The 19,459-nt window shown below is 36.8% G+C and overlaps 1 protein-coding gene across 1 annotated transcript in view; it reads right to left on the reverse strand.

Annotated features, from left to right (window-relative positions):
- The window catches only part of erbb3a (erb-b2 receptor tyrosine kinase 3a), a 39,744-nt gene extending 21,592 nt beyond the window's left edge, over positions 1-18,152 (reverse strand). Inside the window, exons 1-3 of the mRNA XM_052129745.1 lie at positions 17,633-18,152; positions 3,233-3,390; positions 1,602-1,788 (exon numbers count right to left, since the gene is read on the reverse strand). Of these exons, the coding sequence (XP_051985705.1) occupies positions 1,602-1,788; positions 3,233-3,390; positions 17,633-17,699 (412 nt within the window). The 5' untranslated portion in view covers positions 17,700-18,152. The remainder of the gene's footprint in view (positions 1-1,601; positions 1,789-3,232; positions 3,391-17,632) is intronic.
- Positions 18,153-19,459: the final 1,307 nt, after the last annotated feature.

Here is a 19,459-nt window from a genome sequence, read left to right on the forward strand (position 1 = left end):
AATAATATGGAATTAAACAATATATTGCCTTCTAAAGCTAATGTTTGTATTGTCTTATCAATTCTTCACTTGTCTGCCACAATAATGTAATGTATTTTAAATACCTGAATAATTATATATATATATATATATATTAGGGCTGTCAATGGATAAATAAAAGGTATCGAATTAATTACATAATGTCCCAATTAATTAATCGCGATTAATCGCATATACAAATATTTGCTGAGAAAGCCCCTCATATAACAATAATTCAATATATAATGATGAAATAATCATATATATATATATATATATATATATATATATATATATATATATTCAGATAATTAAAATCCATTACATTCTTGTGGCAGAAGAGTTAATCATTGTTTACTACCATATTATTGAACATAAGCCTATCATTGGCATACAGTTCACAGCAATCCATTTCGAAAGTGAATTTGTCAATCTGTTCAAGAATTATTATGAGGACTTGTTTAAGGACCAATTTCAACAAGCATCAGACATGCTTGTGTAGCGTCTCGGGTGCGTTGCATCATAAACATAACATTTTTAGGTCACTGTGTCAAGTTAAACATATTTTAATACTTAGAACACATATTGAGGTCCCAAATTTGCGCTCCATCAAGTGTTTTGAATGCAAGAACGTAACGCATGTCTATGTTGTTCTGTCTGCTGGATGGTTGTTTTCTTCACTGTATAAACTGCGTGTTGCTACACAGCTGAAATTTCAATTACTGCCCTCTGGAGTAAACAGGTGGTACTACAAGCTTGCATTTCTCAGGAATCTTTATTTTTAATCAAATTAATCGCACTTAATTAACGCGTTAACTCGACAGCCCTAATATATATATATACAATGTAATATATTTGATAAAAAATGTAATCGATTGAAAAGTGTGTCAGTGCACAGTCTGATGAATCCTTGACTGAAAGATCTTACTAATAGTTCAATGTTCAAATGACAATGTGTAGCTAATTAAATATACTTTTGCAATACAACTTTTTGAAATTAAATAAAGAAATAATAATAAAAACAAATAATAATATATATATATATATATATATATATATATACACACACACACACACACACACACACATATATATGTATAAATATAAATAATAGAATATGTGGCTCGGGTGGTAGAGCGGGTTGTCCACTAATCGCAGGGTTGGCGGTTCGATTCCTGGCACTCATGATTCCACATGCCGAAGTGTCCTTGGGCAAGACACTGAACCCCAAGTTACTTCCAATGGCAGGCTAGTGACTTGCATGGCAGCTCTGCCATCATTGGTGTGTGAATGTGCGAGTGAATGGGTGAATGAGACGCAGTGTAAAAGCATTTTTGAATACCGCTAAGGTTAAAAAGGTGCTATATAAGTGCAGACCATTTACTGACCTCCCACTGTAAGAGCTCAGTTCTGTAGGAAACACTGACACACACACATACATATCAAATATTTTCTGTCCGTTGACTCACTCCTCTATACCACACCTTGCTGAGTCTTGTTACCATGAAAACTGCGTGGGCATTTTGACAGTACGTGCCTCTACAGGCATGTATGTGTCACCAGTCATGTATGTGCTAACGCACCTGTCAAGTGTGTGAGGCCTAGCTCCTTCAGTCCATGCACTCCATCTTTCTGATAGTTGACGAGGATGGCGAGAGCAAATCTATCCTCATACAGAGATGTCCCTCGGATGACTCGAAGTTGTTCCAGTGGTAAATGTCTAAACTGGTTTATAGCTATGAGGATGTAGCCTGTTACCTCACGGATAGACTGCAGAGATAGAAAGGGTGAAGGGGCATTGGGTTACATGTTCAGAAAACAAAATATAACATACTTACTCAATTTAAACCACAAGAGTATGAGACACACTCGCAAACATCCACACACAATCAAATCTGGTTTGACTGCTGTACGCTGCTTTATTCAAAAGTGGCCTGTCATAGTAGATCTATTATTACCTCTTCTAAAGCATACAAACCTGGGGCTGTATTACAGAATGTTCCCATCTTAAATCTTAAGTTAAGATCTGACAAGTTCCAGTTTCCTAACTGAAATTGCCATGGTTACTAAACAGATGAGATTCTAGAGCCCCGTTCACACTGTGGATGGCATGTCGCTAGAATTTGCGATCTGTGTCACTGGTGGGCTTTCCTAATGCTGACGCCACTCTAACATTATCGGTAGACACAACTGGAAATAGTAGTGTTTGAAATGCTGTTTACAGATTATACTGCCGATAAAACTAAGATATCATTCTAATTTGACAAGGAATCAGTTATTTTATAGTGTATACAGTGTTTTATATAACATGCAGCAGTGCTTAATGCATCATATCGTTAAACAAGACAAACGTTATATAAATATATTAATCAAAGTCACTCAGAATGCCGACACGGTTTTCCACACATCATTTTATTAGGCCATAACTATGTATGTGGTTACTGACAAATGATAAAGAACAGTGAAAACACTCACAGAAACTTTTAATTTCTCTTCCGTCTTGCCTGCACTCGAGTCGACTCCAGTATCTCACACTCACCCTGCCTGGAGACTTATGACATAAGCACCTCTGTCTTCACTTTCATTGGTAGTCGCTCACTAACGTCGCTCATCATTTGCGTAAAGTTTACAGCTTGTGTCACCGGAAGTCACTGTACTCTCATTGAAAATGAAGGGGATGGAGTTCCTTTCTAGAGCGATGTCGCTGGCGGTGTGAATGAAGCTTTAGGATGTTTCACAAAATGCTTTAAAACTAGTGGGAAAAGTTAGTTCCTGCTAACACATTGCAGAGATGTACATTGTAGAAAACAATAGCCTGCAAAGTTTTGGAACAGACAACCACATTAAATGCCGGAGTGAATGCCCGTTTGCATTTTCACTCACTTTTTTTACTCCACTGATGGTTAGGTTTAGGGTAGTAGTTTGGGTTAAGGTATTGAGTTCATAAAATACCCTTTGGACTATATTGCATCATTTACTTTCCACTCCGAAAACTGGAGCTCACACATGCCCATGCATTCAACAACACTTTCAGCTTCGGCCACTGGGGCAGTGGTTTGAATTTTTGTAAGCCCATATCGATTTTAGCAGCACAACTGTTGACCTACTGTCACTCAATTCACCGTGCAATCAGTTGCAGCGTGTATGTGACCAATGTAGCATCATGTACAGAAGAATTTATCAAAAAAAGAGCTCACTGCTGAATTTTTCCAACCTGTAAGAAAGAGAAGTCCCGGCTGTTTTCCATCTGTGTGATCTCCAGGTTTCCTATGACGATCTGGCAGCCCGTGTACATCTCCTTCATGAGCTTGTACTGAACCTCAGAGCTTCCAGTAACACTCAACAAGTTCTGAGTCCCTGTACACACTGTTACTGCAAAGACAGACAGGAAGAAAGAGTGAATTTACTGCCCAAAAATAATTTGTTGTGAATTATGTTGCAGATGTTCCTTAGCGGCATTTAATTAAAGATGAAGTGAATAATTCCAGCGCTACTAGTGCCACCAAATGTTATTGCAAAAATAAACAATATTTTTAAAAAGCTTTCCTAAATTCTCCCCCGCCTGCCAAACAGATAATCCCGCCGATGGGCGGCGCTAGGGGTAGGCTACTGGGGCTTAAGCCCCGAATGTTTTCAGTAACGCCCCGAATTTTTTTATCATCTTGTAGCTGACACTAAACTTAAATATTTTTATATTACAGTATCGATAATGCCAAATACCGACTCAATTCAGTACCCACGTCTTGTTGGGCAGCTGCTTTCTAGCACTCATGTGCGTGTATGCAAGAACAGAACTCTTGAATGCGGCTGTGTCAATAGAGTCTGAATGGTTAAAAGGCCTGTATTGGTGAGATATTAGAAACTGTGTTGAGTTGGTCAATCCAGATGCAGTAAGTACCCAATATTAACATAAACAGTATAACCCTTAAAACAAATGTATACAGATGTGCTCGAGGAATTTGCAAACTTTAAGTCATGAGCCAGTACACTCGCAAACTCTGGCAAATCTAGCTATTATTTTTTTCTCAAAAGCACAGATTTTAGCCTATTTACAGAATGCGGTCTTCTAAACTAACTTAAAAACCTGACGAATCAAGAGTAGGCTTCAAAACTGCCATCAAACGAAAAGTGTATTCAGAAAGTATTCAAACCCCTTTATTTTTTCTGTTACTGTGTCAAGCCACTCAATCAAGCAGATCAATATTTATAGCACCACAGAGGCATTGTTAACAGTTTTAAGTTTTACAAATGGCAACTACAACTGACAACTGGCCTACAAGCTGGGATGGTATTAAAAACAAATCTTTAAAAATGTCAGATTTAAGCAATAAAGGTACGAGACGCTATGCTAAATTGTGAATATGTTGTTTTTATAAAACCACATAATCAACCACATAATGTAAAATGTAAAATAATAAAAAAAACTACATTTTAATTATTATCCTGACTATTTACATGGGTCTCCTGAATACTTGATTCTGATTGGTCAGTCACTGCATTCTGCATTCATTACATAATCATAGTTAAATATATAATTGACTGTTGTCCCAGGAAACTGATTTAGGGGTACTAGTTTTATGACTGCGGTCTCTTCTGTCATAAAATAATTGAATTAATATTTAATGTCTAGTTATTTAAGTAGGCATGTAATAAGAGGGATAATGTAGTCAGGAATCAGGATCAAGGCTATGAAGTGAGGTTTTTTTGCAATAATGACCAGATTAGTGTACGTGATCCATAACTTATTGCTATTGCTTCTGCTGTAATGTGCATCAGATGATGATATGATACAGCATCTCTGTTCAATGACACTTTGTTTACATCGTTGTCCATTTAGTGTAGATGTGAGTGAGAGAAAGTTTGATAGGATCTACTTTGCATTTCAAATTTTGCCCTTGGTTCAAATCTACCATGGTCAAAACAAGTCATTAGTCAGGGGCAGAATCATGGAAAAATATTCCTGCCAATACACTGAGTGGTAATCAGAAATGGCCCCGGGACGCTTTACAGATTAAAACGCAGAGGTCTTCTTGGAACATATTTCAAGTCAAATAACTTGATGTAAATGCTCAATTACTATATAAATAGGCATGTCATAAAATATCGATATATCGATTATTGATCAGCACGTTATTTTATCAATATATTTTTGAGGAATTGATATATGACAAATTAAATTAGAAGCCTAATTCTGTGCTTTCTAATTCACTCAGTTGGGCTTCTGTTTAATGTCTGGTGTAATAGCATTGGGAGACCACAAGGGGTGATAAAACATTTACTAAAGCAGGTCAAAAGTCACAGGCATCACAACACAGGACCGGTATTTTAGAGCTCCTTGCACAGGACACATACACACAAAAGTTATGAAGGTTTTTGTACTTCAAGAATAAACTAAAGTCACGTTGATGAGTTTACAGTTTAGTGTATGAAACAGGTTTAACTGTGCAAACTGAACGATTATAAATTATTATGCAATTTCTCTGTATGTAGCTTTGAAGGGGTTTCATTCAAGCTGTCAAACCACAAAAAGACATACTTGTAACTGAAAATACATTATGTAGGCAATATGAAAGATACATATACACAATATATCATCCAGCGAGGGCTAGAGTAAATAATTGATGTCTTTTGATTAGAGCTGTTGGAAAAAATAGTTTCAGCGATGCATAGCGATTCATACTCAAATGAATCTGAATCGATGCTCAAAAGAATCAGAATGGATTCTGAGTTCAGTCTAAATCACAGCAGAGCAGTGGTGCACACCAAAGACAGATGTGGAAACAAAGACACAAGTTAAGTGCATACACTAAAGTCAAGTGCACAAACACAACTGTTTGCAGACCAGCTGTATCAAACACATGACCATTTGTGCCTGAATTAATTTACGATCCCGACATTCTTTCACAAACCCAGGCACATAGCAATGGGAGAGTTTATTCGTGATTAGAAGCCAACAAACAACATGACAAGCTTGCACTGATAATTGCACTGATTTGCACACAACGGGGGAAAACACAGAAGAAAATAATGACGAGGCAGCGGTTCGGGAGATGTTGATGATGTTTTCATTTAATTATTATTAAATAATAATGAAATACTATTAAATGATTTACAATGTTTAAAAATTTTAATAATAATATAATCAGTTGAAATAATATTATTTAGTGTGTTTTGATGGAGAATTTTTTGTGCTTTTTAGATATTTTTTCTAAAAACTGAGATACTCTTAAATTATAGAACCATTTATTTAACCTTGTGGATTTTCCTAGTTTTGTTCACAGCTCATACTGAATGTAAAAGGTCAGTATATGTAATGTGACTCATTCTTATTTTTAAAACAGCTGTTAAATAAAAAGCTGAAAGGGAAAAAATAGAGTAAAAAATTTTGAAAAAACTGAAAAAAGAAAGATATTGAAGGACAAGATGCATCGTGATGCATCGAGAATCTTTTTATAATCGATTCGTTACCCATTCAGTTGTAATCAAATTGAATCGTGAGGCTAGTGAAGATACACACCTCTACTTTTGATAATGATTTGAGTCTAATTTAATGGAAAATTATGCAAGTTAAATTCTGTGGCGCTGCAGAATTTCTGACAGCCTCCGGAGGCCCTCTCCGGAGCAGCGGTGTCAGAGTGTGTGTGTAGCTTAATAGAAAATAATTTACATTTTAGAATACAGCTGGTCGTCCAGCAGACGAGTCCTGAGTGCAACCCCTATAAATTAACCTGCCGCTCACACTTGACTAAAGTTGCGTTGAGAAATATGTTTGAAAAGACAAAGAATATTGTGCAACTGGTAGCCCTATTTATGTCTGAAAAATCCTGATATATATATTGATAATCATCAGGAAAATCTTCCGATTATCGCTGCATAAAAAAGGCATCGATTCTAAGCCAATATATAACCTCTATTGTTCTATTAATGAAAGGGAAAAAGTTCATAAATAACATATTTCACTACTTCAAATGTTTATTTATACATTAAGATTGAGAAATGTTAAACCGATTTGGCTTGTGGTCTGCAATGGAAGGGCTCTAGGACTTGACTTGGTAAAGGAATGCCAGAAGAATTGTCACAGGAGTGAGGAATGTTGTGGTTGACAGGATTAGATTATTAACAAGATTTTCAAGAATTTCCATTGAAATCTCCATTTAAAAAATGTTGTGGTCAGGGTCCGCCTTATGCAATTCAAGATTTTTATTTTTTTTGGGAGGGTGTTAAGATCCAAGAGTTTTGGTTGAAGGTTTAGAGTGTAATATATGATGTTTTGGGCACTCAAATTTCATTTTGCCCCAGACTCTGTATTCTGGGCAATGGGGCGGTCATAAATTTGGGGGACAAACACATAAAAAATTGGGTCCTGACCAGTATTAGGATTGCCAGCCAGATTATTTTAAGGGGATGTAAATCAGATGGGGATCCCTTATTTCAGAAGTGGTGTGCAGAGCTGGGGAGGGTGGTGGATTTTGAGGAGATGTCGAGCAGAGGGCTGGGGGTTCGAGATTTGGTTGCTAGGAAGTGGGGCAGGTATTTAGTGTTTTTGGAGGACTCTCGGGGAGGGGATGTGGAGAAGATGTTTAAGTTATATACCTATATATATATTGGGGGATATTTTTGTGTGTATTCTATTTGTGAACACAGAGGTGTTCGTTGGGGTTCGAGGTGGGGTTGGTGATTGGTGAGTTGTAATAGTGGGTGTTATATGTTGACTCAATGTATATATGTTATGTTTTTTATTTGTTATATGTTTCAATAAAACATATTAATTGGAGGATATATTCATATAATAATGATATAAAAATAGTGAGATTTGTACAAATATATTATCTAATTGTATTTAATAACATTTTGTATATATAATTATGTAAAAACATAACAAACGTATATACATAATAAGTTCATTTTATCAATGACACCTAATATAGTGGGTCCACATCTACTATATGTCCCCTTGAAAGCATCTAATCCAGCAGCTCTACTTGTCTTCAACATTGAAATATTCTGATAAAAATCTGCTATGGCTAACATTACTGTATCTTGTAAAATTGTATTTAAGACACTGTTCTTAGTTTACGATCATTGACCAATGACCAAGACTGGTGAACACTTAACTTTTTTTATATATTTTTATATGTCCTGACATGTGCAGACTTTAGTTTTGGAAATTGAACTTTAAAGATAAACACCTGATGCACACAAGTGGTCTCATGTTCAGTTACTGTAGATAGCAAATGTTTACAACCAAAGAACTGATAATCTTCAGTCCTGGATGGAAAGCAGGACAATTGAGGTTAATAGGATAGCAGAGCATGGGACCAATAAAGCAATATATCTCTTTATTTCCTGCTCAAGAATGGCAACAAGAGCTGAAAAACACAGATACTTGCTAAAAAATGCTATAAGTTCATAAACAGTGAACTGGCCCAATCTTAAAAAATCTGTATAAACATGCGTTCTCTCCAGTGTCACCAATAAACACATCTGAGTAGACAATGTGATTTGGGTCAGACAATGTGTTGCCAAAGGAACACCTTGAGGACTTATCAAACACACTGAACGCTCAACATACGCATATACACACGTACAAAACACACTTAATCACACAGTGCAAATATTATTCATAGAACATTAAGGAGTACTTCTCCAAATTGTCTATTTGTAATTTTTTTTTACTCTTTCCCCTTACAGTAAACACTAAAAACACACATACTTAAACAAATATGGTCTTGCCTTTAACACATACTCAGTTTTCATGGTTACTTGAAATGGATAAGATCGTGAGTGAGCGATCAGACTTCAGGGTGCTATGGTCAGCAAATGCACAGTTAAGTCCGGTGACATCGGAAAAACTCAGCCAAACCAGAAGGTTGCACAGTTACTGAATCCGTTAAACTGACCAAGACGTATTGATGGTTAACAAACTGTGTTCAGATTTGCCAAGCTACCAAAGTCTTACTAAAATTACTTTACAGAATATTTGCTAATTATTTGCTAACTGTATGCATTTTTCTAACCTCATATTATACTTGAGATTCTATATAGAATATTTGTAATTTAAAATATAAATTTTTCACACCACATTCAAGGTGAACTAGTGAAGGCAAAAATAGTATAAAAAATATGAAAAACTTAAAAGAAATTGTGACCAATCACAGCACCTAAATAAAAAACTCTCCCTTGTACCCTCACTGAGCACTTTATTAGAACCACTATGGTACTAATAAAGTGCCCGACGTGGTCTTCTGCTGCTGTAGCCCATCCGCCTCAAATTTTGACGTGTTGTGCATTCTGAGATGCTATACTTCTCACTACAATAGTACAGAGTGGTTATCTGAGTTCCTGTAGCCTTTTCTTGAGCTCAAACCAGTCATTGACCTCTCTCATCAACAAGGTGTTTCCATCTGCAGAACTGCAGCTCAATGGATGTTTTTTGTTTTTGAGACCATTCTGTGTAAACTCTAGAGACTGTGTGTGAAAATCAGCAGTTACAGAAATACTCAAACCAGCCCATCTGGCACCAACAATCATGCCACAGTTGAAATCACTGAGAACACAGTTTGTCCCCATTCTGATGGTTGTTGTAAACTTTAACTGAAGCTCCTGACCCATATCTGCATGATTTTATGCATTGCACTTTTCTCATGGACAAAAAACAAAGCTCATGGACATGCTACAACTACCCATCAACAATTGTCATTTTATTGAACTCTTTTAATTTTATTTTTATTTTTAAAGAAATTTTAGAGACAATGTTGATCCTTAATTGAGAGCTGCATAAAGTTTCCTGAGCTATACAATAGCAACCTTTGACTTTGAGCAATAACATTTTCTTCTTGGCTTATTACAAAGTTCACAGAAGTCATTAAATGGAGGCAGCAACAGTGCATTCTTCTTTTACAGCTTCTAACCAGAGCACAAAAGATCCACAAAAACAAACTCAACATGAATTTTATTAAGCTTTTCAAAACTTCCAATCAAACCAATTTAATGAGAATGAAAGGAAAGGTGAGAACAAGAATGAAAGGAGAATATCTAAGTGTGCATTGGCCGAATGTCAAAAACCTGCAGACAATGATACAATGCCCCTATTCAACAAGAGCGCGAAAACAGGTGTATGTAGCCGCCAAAACTCAAACAAACACACACAAAATACACATGTTTGGTTTAACTATCAGGTTTACATCACAAGGAGAGATAAAAAGAAAGAGAAAGATTGGGAGAGATACAGGTAAGAAAAAAAGGCAAGGGGAGGTCTAAAGCTGGTAAACAGAAACTTGGCCATGGACACAAAGAGATTATGCAAACCTGACAGGTTGGTTCTCATGCCCACAAATACACATCTACATGTTAATTCCTGATTCAATTGTTGTTGGTCAAACAACACACAACACATAGGCATGCACACACACAGAAACCATGCCTAGCTTAATGACTTTGTTTTGCACCTAAAATCCATTTAAAGTTACAGGTTTCTCCAGTTTGAGAAGGTGTGGTTGCATTATTCTGATTATAAGACATTTGTAGGTTTATGCAAGTATGTGTCCATGCAATCCTTGATGCACTGAGCAGCATTTCACACTCACTATTTCAAACACACGTGATAATGATCTGACTCCCTAGTAGGCAAAGCAAGCAAATTATAATATTCAATTATGTTAAATTCTAAAGAGCGCTGGTGGGAAATAACCTTTCCATCGCTAAAATAACTTATTCTCGCTGAGTGGCAGTAGCAGTTAAACAGAGACTAAACTAAACATTCCTAAGTCCTGCTTAAACTAATTAATGCAAAATAATTCAAATGGCTACTTCACAATGAAAACCTTCACAAATTCAGCAAAATTACACTATTACTGGGAAATAACATTGGGGTTTTAAACGAGTGTTCTTACGATTTTTCCTAAGTTTAACCCAGAACCCTAGCCCCAAACCTAAACCCCAACATGATTTTTTATAGAAAAATAAAAGTTTTGTGTACCACGCAAGAAAGAAAGCTTCAGGGTTTGGAATGAGATGAGGGAATTATATTAAAGGTTATTGACATGCAGTACATCATTATTATTGAATAAATAATATGGAATGAGTAAACAAATTTGTTCTCAGATGTTTCCTTTCTTAAAATAGCGTGTCAGATAGAAGGCTAGCTAAAGTTTCATTTCTTTAGTGTATCGATTTGAAATTCTGTTTATTGATTGGTTGGTCTCTATGGGAAGAAATGTCCATACCTTTATGTATAAATGGCCGTGTCGTACGCTTTTAGAATAATGTTTTAAACAGTATATCTATTTGTATATATGTAAATTGTTTTACCATTAAAACCAAAAAAAATTTTTGTGTGAAATATTTAGCTTGAAAAGTGCTGATCCAATTTACAGTAAACAGGATGTTGGTGAACATATTGAAGAACTTGCCCCTTTTTTAAAATAGCCCGTAGTCTTTAGTTTACGTGACTAGTTATATGCTACTTGCTATTGGTTAGCATCGGGGGGAGGGAATATTTTCAGCCTAGGAACCCTTTTAATATGAATATGCCCCCAAGTGCAATATGAAACCTTGTTTTTGGCCCATTGTCCCAGAAGACTGTTGCTATTTAATGTTAAATCTACATAAGCTAAAAGCATTTTTTTTAAATTCAGGAGTATATTAGGCATATCACTTAGCACTTTTTAGGAATGGTCCTAACAAAGTGCCCAATGTGGTCTTCTGCTGTTATAGCCTATCCGCCTCAAGGTTCGACGTGTTGTGCATGCCGAGATGCTCTTCTGCTCACTACAATTGTACAGAGTGGTTATCTGAGTTACTGTAGACTTTCTGTCAGTTCGAACCAGTCTGGACATTCTCTGTTGACCTCTCTCATCAACAAGGACTTTCTGTCCACAGAACTGCCACTCGCTGGATATTTTTTGTTTCTGGCACCATTCTGAGTAAATACTAGGGACAGTTGTTTGCGAGAATCCCAGGAGATCAGCAGTTACAGAAATACTCAAACCAGCCCGTCTGGCACCAACAATAATGCCATGCTCCAAATCACTGAGATCATATTTTTCCCCATTCTGATGGTTGATGTGAACATTAACTGAAGCACCAGACCTATATCTGGATTATTTTATGCAATGCACTGTTGCCACTCGATTGACTGATTAGATGGTGTCCATGTGTTCAGTGAGTGTAGATGACCTCCAAGCTAATAGACATGGACTAAAAGCTACAAAACTCTATTTTTTATTTCATAAAGTCTTTAATTGTCCAAACACATCTTGAGGCTATTATAACGATTGTAGTTTTTAAAACAACCCTTTGACGTAAACAAGACACTCATACAGTGTTTGGCAGTCTTCAAAACTGAGTGTGTCCATAAATGAATGTTTAATCAATGTGGAGGCGACAGCAGAAACAAAGAGGGTACACACACTGTCCTGTGAATGAACACTCAGAGCAGCAGCATTTCGTTTGTGTGTGGGAGTCTCACACACACAGTTCCACTCACATTGACGTCCTAATATTCAACCCAGAATACTTAAACAATGGCAAAAGGTCCATGACTGCCCTTATCTTCTTGGGACATTTGAAAAAAATTCTGTGTGCACAATTCAAGTGTGCAGGTCAACTGAAAAATATGTATTCTGGAAAGGCCACGGTTGCATATCAGTGAAATAAGGCATGTACCATACTGTATGAAAGCTCTATAACCAGGAGTCAACATTTATAGCTAGATACCACCTTACAAACTTCACTGTAAAAAAAATCTGTTAAATTTACAGTAAAATGTAGTCAGCTGTGGTTGCCAGACATTTACTGTAAAAATTTTAGTGACCATGTTTCAGGCTTTAAGGGATATAATATGGATCCCTGTATATTTTATTGTTCGCTATCATTTCTATGAATAAATTATATAAATTTTATATACCATCGTATCACTATAATCACCGTATTAACTACAAAAGGCCGCATGATGACTTAAAAGTTAATCAAGACTGGCCCTTTTGGAAGCGATAATTAATACACATGTATAGACAGCGCAGTATTATACAAACACACAAAAAATACATCAGTGTAACATGTGACAAAAAAATTATCCATATCAATAAACATTGACTAAACTACATTTAATATAACACAGAATACCCCAATGTACATAACTGATCTTAAAAATAAGAAGAAAGATAACTATTCCCATAAAATAATGAAATGTGATGGATATGCAGGGACTTCTGCGAACAACCAATTATTGTTTTCACTGTAATTTTAACAACAGTTTACCATTATAAGTACATGTTTTCTCTAGTTAAACTTAATATACATTTTTACCGGTAATTAAATGTTACAATTTTTACATCTAAAAAATCTACAAATTGTATTTTTTACAATATTTTACCATAAAATTACACATATGGTCTTGTATATTATATTATATAATAAAAATATATATTATATTTTTTTATCATACATGTTTCAAGTTTTTTTTTACAGTGGCATTTTTAGATTCTTTTACCGTTAAAATGACTAAAAATGTTTACAGTGTTCATATAATTGATCCTAAGAACTTTTATACTAAGAATTGTTTTCGTATAAAGATTTTTGTGAATCCGTTGCCAGGTCTAAATTTTACAGCCAAAATGCTGTGTTTGTTTGAGTGTAATGAATACTGTCAACACATTTTTGTAAAGCCACTGAACATTAGATTATTATTCAGACTCAGAGTGACATTCTAGAATGTTCTGTTTTGTCACCATAGTACTCAAAACAAATCTGTACATATTATGTGCTCTGGAACACCTTTCAACATTCCAACATAACTCCTCTAACGCCTCTAAAAGATTGCATTGTGTTGTTCAATATAACATTGCCAAATTTTTCAATATAGAAAATGTGTGTGCTTTTCATAACTGATTAGGTTGCAATGCTTTATAAACAAAACGTAATGATGATTTTCCCTTAATTAAATGCTTTAACTTTTAATTGGTATTTAAATGACAAATTTGCATTTTGCATATTTTGTAAGAGGGTCTGTTGTTGCATGCAAGTGGTTGTAGTCAAACAAGTTTGGTCTGAGCAATGACATGTGAGTAAGTGGCTCTGTCCAGTAGTTTCACTTGTTTACTGAGAGAACACCTGGACTACACACCTGTTGTTGTTCATGCCACTGTGCTCCACCCTTCTTAGTCAACACTATTGCACAGGCCAAAGATCAACCAATGCCTGAAATCACAGTTCAATTTCTCTCTCTCTCCTTTCTCTGTTTACATGTGTGTTTGTTTGTGTCACTTGTGTTGTGTATATGCTTTCCTCTTTATTGGATGCAATAAAGTTATGATAAAGTATTGCATCTACACAAACATTCTAAAACATGTTTATCCAAAGATTTGAATGCTATCCCATCCGACTTTGATCCCTTTCCACTACCCCTAAAAAAACCCAAAAAAACCCAAAACAAACTAACACACATACAAGAAAGCACACATCGATGGCTAGATATGAGATGTGATAGAAGAGGAACAGTGAAGCAGTTGGCATCACAAGTTCAAACACTGCTGCAAATCTTTCTTTTCTGAGGAAAGCCGTTGAGAAACAGGTTTGACAAAATCTACTGGTTTAGGCACTTGTTATTTAAACCGAGCACTGATTTAGTACAGAAACCAATTCCCTCTTCTAAACGTATAATCTAAAATAAACAAAAAAATCTTGCTCAGAAAGGCTTCTTCACACATAAAACCTCCTTTTAAAGCTTGTCTTCCTGTACAAACACATGTTTGGAAATAGCAATAATGAGCTAATTTTGGGGAGGATTTTTAAAAACACATTATGTTACATAGTAATTACACGAGTAAGTATTGAGTAATACAAATTATCAAATGAACACTGATCACCCTAATGTTGCCATTACTGGAAAAATCAAGTTGTCTTAATTAAACATTACTTAACTCAAATATATAAGCTCCTTGAACTTATTTTTCTTAAAAATCCATAGTATTTGTTTTTAAGTGTTAATAAATCAAACGATTGAGAAACAATTGTTGAATGCCCATAATCCCTTGACCTTGAAAAAATCCATTATGTTACCCTGATCAAAGGGAACTTAGAGGCATTTAAAGCGTTGTTAAAGAGTATTGACCCTGACTACCACCCCTGGAGTCGCGAGTTCGAATCCAGGGTGTGCTGAGTGACTCCAGCCAGGCCTCCTTAGCAACCAAATTGGCCTGGTTGCTAGGGTAGAGTCACATGGGGTAACCTCATTGTGGTCAGTATAATGTGGTTCTCGCTCTTGGTGGGGCGCATGGTGAGTTGTGCGTGGAGAATAGCATGAAGCCTCCACAAGTGCTACGTCTCCGTTTTAATGCGCTCAACAAGCCACATGATAAAATGCATGGATTGACGGTCTCAGACACGGAGGCAACTGAGATTTGTCCTCCGCCACCCGTATTGAGGCGAGTCACTACACCACCACGAGGGCTTAGAGCGCAATGGGAATTGGGCATTCCAAATTGGGGAGAAAAGGAGAGGGGAAAAAATAGATTTCATAGTTGTTTTAGCTCTTTTGTAGAATTATTTACGTATGTTGTTTTGTTGCAAATAGTTGTCACCATTAGGGTGATTTGTGTCCCCATTGGTCAAGTTGGACCCTGTTATCTCTATCTCAGTTCCCCTTGTGCATGTGCAACTAATTACAGCCATACAGTACACTCACCTAAAGGATTATTAGGAACACCTGTTCAATTTCTCATTAATGCAATTATGTAATCAACCAATCACATGGCAGTTGCTTCAATGCATTTAGGGGTGTGGTCCTGGTCAAGGCAATCTCCTGAAATCCAAACTGAATGTCAGAATGGGAAAGAAAGGTGATTTAAGCAATTTTGAGCGTGGCATGGTTGTTGGTGCCAGACGGGCCGGTCTGAGTATTTCACAATCTGCTCAGTTACTGGGATTTTCACGCACAACCATTTCTAGGGTTTACAAAGAATGGTGTGAAAAGGGAAAAACATCCAGTATACGGCAGTCCTGTGGGCGAAAATGCCTTGTTGATGCTAGAGGTCAGAGGAGAATGGGCCTACTGATTCAAGCTGATAGAAGAGCAACTTTGCCTGAAATAACCACTCGTTACAACCGAGGTATGCAGCAAAGCATTTGTGAAGCCACTACACGCACAACCTTGAGGCGGATGGGCTACAACAGCAGAAGACCCCACCGGGTACCACTCATCACCACTACAAATAGGAAAAAGAGGCTACAATTTGCAAGAGCTAACCAAAATTGGACGGTTGAAGACTGGAAAAATGTTGCCTGGTATGATGAGTCTCGATTTCTGTTGAGACATTCAGATGGTAGAGTCAGAATTTGGTGTAAACAGAATGAGAACATGGATCCATCATGCCTTGTTACCACTGTGCAGGCTGGTGGTGGTGGTGGTGTAATGGTGTGGGGGATGTTTTCTTGGCACACTTTAGGCCCCTTAGTGCCAATTGGGCATCGTTTAAATGCCACGGCCTACCTGAGCCTTGTTTCTGACCATGTCCATCCCTTTATGGCCACCATGTACCCATCCTCTGATGGCTACTTCCAGCAGGATAATGCACCATGTCACAAAGCTCGAATCATTTCAAATTGGTTTCTTGAACACGACAATGAGTTCACTGTACTAAAATGGCCCCCACAGTCACCAGATCTCAACCCAATAGGGCATCTTTGGGATGTGGTGGAATGGGAGCTTCGTGCCCTGGATGTGCATCCCACAAATCTCCATCAACTGCAAGATGCTATCCTATCAATATGGGCCAACATTTCTAAAGAATGCTTTCAGCACCTTATTGAATCAATGCCACGTAGAATTAAGGCAGTTCTGAAGGCGAAAATGGGTCAAACACAGTATTAGTATGGTGTTCCTAATAATCCTTTAGATGAGTGTATATGCAAGTTTATTTTATGATTCACCTAGAATAAGTTGTAATCTACTTTATCTGAGCTGTGTTATTGTATGATCTAAATTTAGATCATACAATAAGTACGAGTCAGTTTAATTCAAATTATTAAGTTGAAACAACACTTAAATAGTAAATATGAGTTTAGCCTACTTGCATCTAGTTACCTTAACTTAAATAGTTATGTTATTTCTATATGAACACCAAGTTAAGTGAACTGAATTACACACTTTTGGGAGATGCAATTACTCAGTTTACTTGAGGGAATTAATTTACTCAATCAATTGTGTAAATTCAACATATTAGGTTTTTAGTGTGTCATTTTTTGTGTGGAGCTGCTTGTAAATACACTTTGTTAGTAGCCAATTGTTACTATTGCATAGGCCTTTATAGTACAATTATTTACATACAATATGTGCAACATTTACATTTTGATGTACTTTAGGAAAAATACAAATTTCTACCTGATCTTTACCTTCACCTAATTGGTGTCTAAAGTTGATTAAGTCATATTAAAAATGTTTCTGACTTCAATAATTGTTCTAAATGTTACCACGTGAAGCACAATTTCTCAGGTTGCATGAAAGAACGACGTGTCACTATAGAAGATTAGGAAGTGCTAAAGATTCCAAATGTAAAATGTTTTTGCTGTTCCCACATATATTGCTCTAGTAAAGGACAGGTGCATCATGCTTTACCTTGAGCGCGTGCAGGTGCGCGAATCGCGAGACATAGAACGAACACCTGCCACACAGCAGCCTTCATCCTCGTCTTTATCTTTATCTTCCTCGTCTTTTAATATTTCCAGTATGAAGAGAGTCCGTCAAACTGAACAGTTAAATATCCATAGCGAAGAGTGGAGGAGATGGCGCTCGCCTCACTTTGGCGTTAACTTCTCTTCGTTTTTGTCTTCAATTCCTCTACAAATTTTGTCCTTTTTTTTACTCCCAAATATTCAAAAATATGATATTCAAGGTCTAACAAACATTAATATCAAGAAGTCCAGTAGTATGTCTTCGTCTGTTCCGGAAAAGTTTGTATAAGTTAAATTCCTTCGGTTTCCATCAAACGTATTGATTAAATTATTAAAAATACGAAATTACACAATAAAAAGTTTCAGAAAAAAGCGAGCGAGAAATACAGAAGCGGTTAATGAGACATATGACGTCTGTTGACTTGAGGATTGTTAGCTGTTTACGACGGCAGGTGAGAAATGCTACTGCTGCCCGCTGATTGGGTTATCAAGGTGTGACGTCGGCCTAGTAATTCCAAAGCTCGTGCACTGATTTATACCACTCAGGTTAACAACAAGTCGTTAAGGCTAGATAGTCAACTCCTGAACGTTGTAAACACACTGTAGTCTTTCCTGCTGTAACTGATGCAGCCTCCACAAAAAAGACTGAGGAGATTTTGAAATTTTGCCAAACATGCCAAGATTTCTCTCTCTCTCTCTCTCTCTCTCTCTCTCTCTCTCTCTCTCTCTCTCACACACACACACACACACACACACACACACACACACATGTTGTGTTTCCATGTTTTATGGGGACTTTCCATAGACATAATGGTTTTTATACTGTACAAACTTTATATTCTATCCCCTAAACCTAACCCTACCCCTAAACCTAAACCTCACAGAAAACTTTCTGCATTTTTACATTTTCAAAAAACATAATTTAGTATGATTTATAAGCTGTTTTCCTCATGGGGACCGACAAAATGTCCCCACAAGGTCAAAAATTTCGGGTTTTACTATCCTTATGGGGACATTTGGTCCCCACAAAGTGATAAATACACGCTCACACACACACACACACACACACACACACACACACACACACACACACACACACACACACACACACTCTTTATCTGAACAAACACATACAGTTGAAGTCAGAAGTTTACATACACAATAGCCAAATACATTTAAACTTGTTTTTTGGATTTCGGATAGCCTTCCGCAAGTTTCTCAAAAAAAGTTGCTGGAATTTTGGCCCATTCCTCCAGACAGAACAGGTGTAACTGGTTCGGTTTGTAGGCCTCCTTGATCGCACACCCTTTTTCAGTTCTGCCCACAAATGTTCTGTCAGATTTAGGTCAGGGTTTTGTGATGGCCACCCCAATACCTTGACTTTGTTGTCCTTTGGAGGTATGCAACAGCTTTGGAGGTATGCTTGGGGTCATTGTCCATTTGGAAGACCCATTTGCGACAAAGTTTTAACTTCCTGACTGATGTCTTCTGATGTTGCTTCATTGTATCTACATAATGTTTCTTCCTCATGATGCCATCTATTTTGTGAACTGCACCAGTCCCTCCTGCAGGAAAGCACCCCCACAATATGATGCTGCCACCCACATACTTCACGGTTGGGATGGCCTCACCCTTTTTCCTCCAAACATAACTATGGTTATTATGGCCAAACAGTTAAATTTTTGTTTCATCAAACGTGGGACCTTCAGGCATTTGGAAATTGCTCCCAAGGATGAACCAGACTTGTGGTGGTGCACACATTTTTTTTCTG

This window comes from Xyrauchen texanus, chromosome 7 (genome assembly GCF_025860055.1).
Source record: "Xyrauchen texanus isolate HMW12.3.18 chromosome 7, RBS_HiC_50CHRs, whole genome shotgun sequence".
NCBI classification, from domain to species: domain Eukaryota; kingdom Metazoa; phylum Chordata; class Actinopteri; order Cypriniformes; family Catostomidae; genus Xyrauchen; species Xyrauchen texanus.